At 42.6% G+C, this 6987-nt stretch overlaps 1 protein-coding gene across 1 annotated transcript; it reads right to left on the bottom strand.

Moving 5' to 3' along the window:
• Positions 1-622: 622 nt before the first annotated feature.
• Positions 623-4292, bottom strand: IDI1 (isopentenyl-diphosphate delta isomerase 1). Its single transcript, XM_004588465.3, has 4 exons — positions 4107-4292; positions 3449-3541; positions 2202-2332; positions 623-947 (listed from the first exon to the last, which is right to left on the bottom strand). Exons 1-4 carry the CDS (start codon positions 4246-4248, stop codon positions 630-632), a joined length of 684 nt encoding a protein of 227 aa, XP_004588522.3. The 5' UTR covers positions 4249-4292; the 3' UTR covers positions 623-629.
• Positions 4293-6987: the final 2695 nt, after the last annotated feature.

Below are 6987 nucleotides of genomic sequence, written 5' to 3'. Positions count from 1 at the left end.
ATCTTCTGTGTGGGTGGCAGGAACCCAAGTGCTCGTACCATCATCTCTTGTACTGGAAGCACGTGCCGGGTGATGTGGTGTGGCCACTCTGAGTGGCAGCTTCACCTACTGTAACATAATGCTTGCCTCTGGATTTTTTTTTTTTATGGAGGGATGATTATATATTCTTCAAATTCCCTGTAACCTGCTTTGCCAGTTTAATCTGTTCATATGCAAAATTAATTTAACTCTTCTGAAGTAACTAAGTCGGTTCTTCTGCTCATTTTTCTGGACTATTACAAAAAACCATACAGCAAGCATCCGGCAGATGGTAAAGTACTGCAGAAATGTGTATTACTACAACACGTCACCACCAGCTTCGCTTACTTGTTCAAATTTCTCATCAGCACTTTCGGGCAGATTCTTATTTGCTCTCTCATTATACATAAATAAACGTAAGTAACAGTGCATTTGGAGTAGGGTAGGTAATACAAAAGTGTAAATCAGCTGTTTTTCCCACAGAAATTCTGATTGTAGAAAACAGCAATGTATCTTAGGAGCATCCTAATAGAAAACCCAATTTAAAACAAACAAAACCATTCTAAGTTTACTGGGCAGAGCACATGTTCAACGATCACTCATCTGCACATTCACATTCTATGTATTTTCTCATGGTCAACAAACTGATTCAAATGGCTTAGGTTGTCCCACCATTTGAAGAGAAAAGTCTCTGCAATAATCTGAAACCATGGAGTTATCTTAATTTCACCACTAGCTGCTTGTTTCAGAAGTTCTTTCAGTTCCTCTTTCGACACATAACAATAGCTTTTAATCTCATTGGGATCTGGGTTCAAAGTTACATCCTTCCTCACAAACAAAATGTAATCGATTTCATGTTCACCCCAAATTCCATCAGACTGAGCTTTGTAGTGAATTCGTGTTAGGTAATTTATTTCTTCTGGAGGAACCTAGGACATAAAAACAGAACAAAATGAAACAACTATTAAAAACAAGTAACAGTAAGATGTAATCTAAAATCAACTCACATTTCAACAATGTCTTAAGCAAGGGCAACAGTTTTAGAATTCAAATTTAGTATTAATCTATGGAAGATTTCTGGCAAATTTATTGTATTGTTAATTTTAAAGTGTCTAAATTATTTTCATGGCACTAAACATAAGCTGCTTTTTTTCAAAGCACTAAAAAAAAAAGGTCACTTAAGCTAGAAATGTAACATTATGCTACTCACACTTTTTTTAAGATTTATTTATTTTCATTGGAAAGGCAGATGTACACAGAGAGGAGAGACAGAGAGGAAGATCTTCTGTCTGATGATTCACTCCCCAAGTGGCCGCAATGGGCGGTTCTGTGCCAATCTCAAGCCAGGAGCCAGGAACTTCTTTCCGGGTCTCCCATGCAGGTGCAGGGTCCCAAGGCTTTGGGCCGTCCCGTCCTCCACTACTTTCCCAGGCCACAAGCAGGGAGCTGGATGGGAAGTGGGGCTGCCGGGATTAGAACTGGCGCCCATAGGGGATCCTGGAGTTCAAGGCGAGGACCTTAACTACTACACTATCACGCAGGGCCTCCTCATCATAATTTCAGGTAAGTTTTTGAAGGAGAAAAATTATCATATTAACTAAATATTATATGAGTCACCCAAAGGGTTCTAATCTGGAAAAAAATGATTATTCCGATTCACTCAAACTTGAAGATTGTATTCCTAATGATTTCCAGAAGCAAACACTCATCTTTGACTTGATCAGGTATATAAATTGTCAACCTTATACACTGCTTAACAGATCAGCCCACTGTAAAACTTGGCTAAATATTTGATAAACAACTGATGTTAACAACTCAACATTCAAATCACCTGAGTAGGCCCTTGGCCTGGCAGGCTAGAGTGTATGTTGAGCAGCTCCCGCTCCATGTTGGAATTCCTAATGAGGACTCCGGGAGGACATCAGGCTGCTACCAAGCAGAATGGAGACCCGGATCTGGCTCCCGACTCTAGCATTAGCCTGGCTCAACCCTGGCTGCTGAAGGAATTTGCGGAAGAGAATAACAGACGGGATCTCTTTCTGTCTCTCAAATAAAAATTAAAACAAAACTCCTTTATGCAGTGGCTTCTGGGGAAAAGCAGACACCTACACTTACACACTTAAAAATTTTGTTGAAAAAATATTTTATCGTATGCTTAGTTTTCAGCTTGCTTAACTGGTTACCTCTTCCATAGGAATTCCTAACTCAGCTTTTAAACGCCTCTGCGCCGCTCTTCTTACTCCGATGGCATCATCTTCTTCTAGTTCGCGTGGATTGCTTAATGGATGACTACAACACGTATTGGTAAAGCAACCTGGAAAATATGAGTAGAGATGAGCTTTTACTCAAAGTAGATCTCAAAGACCGAGAAAAACTCGTAAAAATACAGAATATTTTAGGGTTTTTAAGTCAATAATTATTTTGAAAATAGATAATTGGAGTTTCTAACATTTATTTTTATTTGAAAGGCAGATTTACAGTGAAAAGGAGGGACAGAAATAGAAAGATCTTCCATCCACTGGTTCACTCCCAAAAGGCAGCAATGGCCAAAGCCAGGAGCCAGGAACTTCCTCTGGGTCTCCCAGGTGGGTGCAAGGCCCAAAGTCTTGGGAACACTCTTTGCTGCTTTCCCAGTTCATTAGAAGGGAGCAGGGTAGGAAACAGAGCAGCTGGGACATGAACCAGTGCATGTTGGCACTTGGAGGTGGAGGACGCCAGTCCCTAAGATAAGTTCTTTACTAAATGAATACTTGGCCAAAAAGATCAGAATGTATGGAGATAATGATTGAAAAAACACAAATGTGGGGCCCGGCGCAATAGCATAGTGGTTAAGGTCCTCACCTTGCACACCCCGGGATCCCATATGGGCGCCGGTTCTAATCCTGGCAGCTCCACTTCCCATCCAGCACCCTGCTTCTGGCCTGGGAAAGCAGTCGAGGATGGCCCAAAGCCTTGGGACCTTGTACTCGCGTGGGAGACCCAGAGGAAGTTCCTGTCTCCCGGCTTTGGATTGACTCAGCTCCAGCCGTTGCAGTCACTTGGGAGGGAATCATCAGACGGAAGATCTTCCTCTCTGTCTCTCCCTGTCTCTGTATATCTGCCTTTCCAATAAAAATAAATAAATCTTTAAAAAAAAACACACACACACAAACATGTACATATATACACACTTGCTCTTTAACAATTCATGTATTTTGGAGCTCCGGTGCCGCAATCAGTTAGTGTGCAATACTTACACAATTCATGCATTTTATAATATCCTTTCTTATTTTTAGTTTATCTGGTTGCACTCACTGTACAAACTTACACAAACCTGGATCATTTTAAAAGTTTCTCTTTTTGACATTTGCTCCAGGAGATTCAGAGTAACAAAAACTCAAAATCAATATAGTTCCCAACACAAGCTCCATTGTACATTAAGTATACTGACCTGGAAAGGTAATTTTAGCATCTGATCGTTGCTGTAGCAGGAGCTTATTTTCAGTATTGAACAGGAAGACACTAAATGCTCGATGCAATAATCCTGACAACAAAAGCAGCATGATCAATTTTATCACAAAATGCCAGTCATTTGCCCAATGTTCCTCTTGTGGTTCAGTGAACACCGTCACTCACTGTCTTTTTACTCTATCTGGGTGGCTGCATGGCTCTGGAGAAGTGCTTTGGCACAGCAGAGCAAGGCAGCCAAGTGGAAGGCATGGTGGTCCTGCCACATCCCCTTTCAAGACTGAGCCCCTCCAGTCAGTCTTCAGTCCCGGGACTGTGCAACGGCACATCTCCGTTGGGGATATCTAGTCTTTCCCCATTCATCAGAAAAACACACAGGCTTGAAACATCTAATATGTCAGGATCAGTCCATTCTTTCTTACAAAAGCAAAGTAACTGAACAAGTTGAACAAAAGACGTGAGGCAGAAAGGAACAGCTACTACATAGGGGACAAGGTGGGTTTTACTACCACTCTGTTTAATTAGTTGTAACCAAGATTAAATATTTAGGAATGACATCTCCTTTACTAGAGCATGTTTCTCAGCTAATTCCAAATGCCTAGGCGAATCACTTTACCACAAAGATTATTTTAAAACAGCACCTTTCTCAATGTTTTCATTCAGGTGACAGTTCTTCTTGGTCTCAGCCCCGATTTTGTTGTCATTTTCATCAATGAGAATACACATCTCTGCCAGAAGCTGGACTTGCTGCTCATCAAGGTGGTCAGTATGTATTGCAGGCATCGTTGCAGTGGATCTGATCTGGCCTAGAGTACTAATATCAAAAGGAAAGAGGAGAGGTATTATATTTTTCTGGGTGTCAGATACACACTGGAAATGCAAACGCAAGAACTGAGCCCAGGAAATGATGCCGCTGTCTGAAAGGTCATGAAGGATGCCTAACGCTCCTTTCTGCAACAGCACACTCTTCACCCTACTGCATTCCTGCAGCAACACTGCTCACTCCTTCCGTCCCACATTTTTCCCACTGGTCATTTCTCCTGGCAGGTAATCACAGCTTCTCTTCCGACCAGTCACTCGTTTTCTTTTTTATAAACTTTTTTTTTAAAGATGCATTTATTTTTATTGCAGAGACAGATCAGATTTGTAGAGAGGAGACATAGAAAGATCTTTCACCCACTGGGTCACTGCCCAAATAGCCACAGTGGCCAGTGCTGATCTGATCCAAAGCCAGGAGTCAGGAGCTTCTTTTCGGTCTCCCATATGGGTGCAGCCCAAGGTTGGGCTGTCCTATACTGTTTTCCCAAGTCATAAGCATGGAGCAGGATGGGTAGTGGAGCAGCTGAGATACGTAGTGGCACCCATATGGGATCCCAGTGTTTGCAAGGTGAGGATTTAGCCATTGAGCTTTCATGCTGGACCCCAGTCACTCTTAACTAATAAATTCAATTTTCTAAATGTATTTTTCTCCTTAAGATTTATCTATTTTTATTGGAAAGGCAGATTTACAGAGAGGAGGAGAGGCAGAAAGACTGTCCGCCCACTGGTTCACTCCCCAAGTGGCTGCAATGGCCAGAGCTGCACTGATCTGAACCCAGAACTTGGTCCCGGCCTCCCATGTGGGTGCAGGGTCCCAGGGTTTGGGGTCAGTCCCTACTGTTTCCCAGGCCATAAGCAGAGTAGATGGGCAGTGGAGCAGCCGCCATATGAATTGGCACCCATATGGGATCCAAGGTGAGGATTCAGCCACTCGGCTTCTGTGTTCTATGTTCTAAATTCTTGAGCCGGGAAACCTTCTGTACCACTTACTAGCCAACTTTTCTCAGTCTGTATTTTCATTGCTTAGAAGGGTGAGGGCCCTATAATCTGGTCCCAATTTTTCCACAAATTTCTGTACTATCGTGTGGTTCCACAGCCAGTCCAAACATTATTCTCTGCTTCTGCATAGGTGTGCAAGAAGGCCACCGTTTCTGAAATGCATTTTTCAAGATCCAATTCATGTGCTCAATATTGAATAGCATTTAACAAATGTCCCAGGAAGATTTCATGTGCCTTTTTTCATCTGGAATTTTCATGACAAACATGATTTAAGTGACTGCTCTGTCAGTTGTCTCAAGTCTCATTCCTGGTTAACATGACTCTAGATAAACCGGAGAAAATAAAGTTTTAGAGCACAGCTCTGCAACTTACTTTCTATAGAGGTCTAGATGGTTCCAATTCTGTCTTTCAAGCACTACAGTAACCATATGCAAAGTGTAAACTAAGCGTGGTTGTGTCCTAAGAAACATTTATTCACAGATACAGAAATCTGAATTTCATTTAGTTTTTGTGTGTCACAGCCTATTCACTTTCAGCGTCACCCTCAATCATCTAAAACCGAAAACATCTGGAGTGGGCATTTGGAATTCTGGCTGAAGTTACCACTCTGGACTCCCGCACTCCAGAGTGGAGTGCTGGATCAGGGTTTGCGTTCCCTGGCTTCCTGCTAACGCATGTAGGGAGGCAGCAGAGGATGGCCCAATGCTCACTGCCCTGCTGACCAGGCAAGACCCACATGTAGTTTGGGGCTCTGAACTCTCATGTGGCCCAGCCCCGGCTTGTTATAAGCATCTGGGAGTAGATCCTGGATAAAAGATCGGGATGATCTCTCTATGAGAGAGGGAAAGAGAGAAAGAATGAGAGCAAGAGAGAGCTAGAGTGAGTGGCAGAAGGAGAGAAGAATTATATAAAATGAAAGAAGTAATATTTTAAAATTCTCACAATACAGGCCACATGTGGTTCTAGGCCATAGTCCATTCCTACCCTACAGTTCTAAGGCTTAATTTTCTGAATCCTAATTAATTCCTCTCATGCGGTTTTTACACTAAAATTCTATATATTCTGATTTACACTCTTTGCACATCTTTAATTAGTAACTCCTAAGCACTTTAACTTCTGGATTCTTGGGAGCACCTTTTGACCCATTTTTCCAAACGCTTTAGCTAGAAGATTCTGTTTCACTTTGTACACGGCTTTCTTTACAGCACCAGATTACTGATTACAGAGCTCAAACATACTATAGGACATACACAAAGTGTTCAGTACTGAAGCACAGCAACAGCTCCTTAAAACTAAGTTCTAAACTCCAACAGGACTTGGGGTGGCTGTGCCTTGACCGAGAGGGAGAGGCGTCAGGAGCAATGGATGACAGCAAGAACCAAAATAATGATGTTTAACACCAAAACCAAGATTCATGCTCAAAGATCTCAAGCCTGACATGATGGCTCAGTGACTAAATCCTCGCCTTGCAAGCACCAGGATTCTATGTGGTGCTGGTTTGTGCCCCAGCTGCTTCACTTTCTATCCAGCTCCCTGCCTGTGGCCTGGGAAAGCAGTTCAGGACGGCCCAAAGCCTTGAAACCCTGCACCTTCATGAGAGACCTGGAAGAAGCTCTTGGCTCCTGGCTTCGTATCACCTCAGCTCTGGCCATTGTGGCCACCTGGGGAGTGACAATGGATGGAAGACCTTTCTCTTTATCTCTT

This window comes from Ochotona princeps, chromosome 10, assembly GCF_030435755.1.
Source record: "Ochotona princeps isolate mOchPri1 chromosome 10, mOchPri1.hap1, whole genome shotgun sequence".
NCBI classification, from domain to species: domain Eukaryota; kingdom Metazoa; phylum Chordata; class Mammalia; order Lagomorpha; family Ochotonidae; genus Ochotona; species Ochotona princeps.
Note: the sequence above shows the minus strand (reverse complement) of the source record. Positions and strands in the feature narration are given on the sequence as shown.

Coding starts and splice junctions, on each gene's coding strand:
- IDI1 (XM_004588465.3), bottom strand. CDS start 4,248: ATGCCTGCAATACATACTGACCACCTTGATGAGCAGCAAGTCCAGCTT. Junction 2,333..3,448: donor TGCTAAAATTACCTTTCCAG/GTCAGTATACTT, acceptor CATATTTTCCAG/GTTGCTTTACCAATACGTGT. Junction 948..2,201: donor TAGGAATTCCTATGGAAGAG/GTAACCAGTTAA, acceptor TTTATGTCCTAG/GTTCCTCCAGAAGAAATAAA.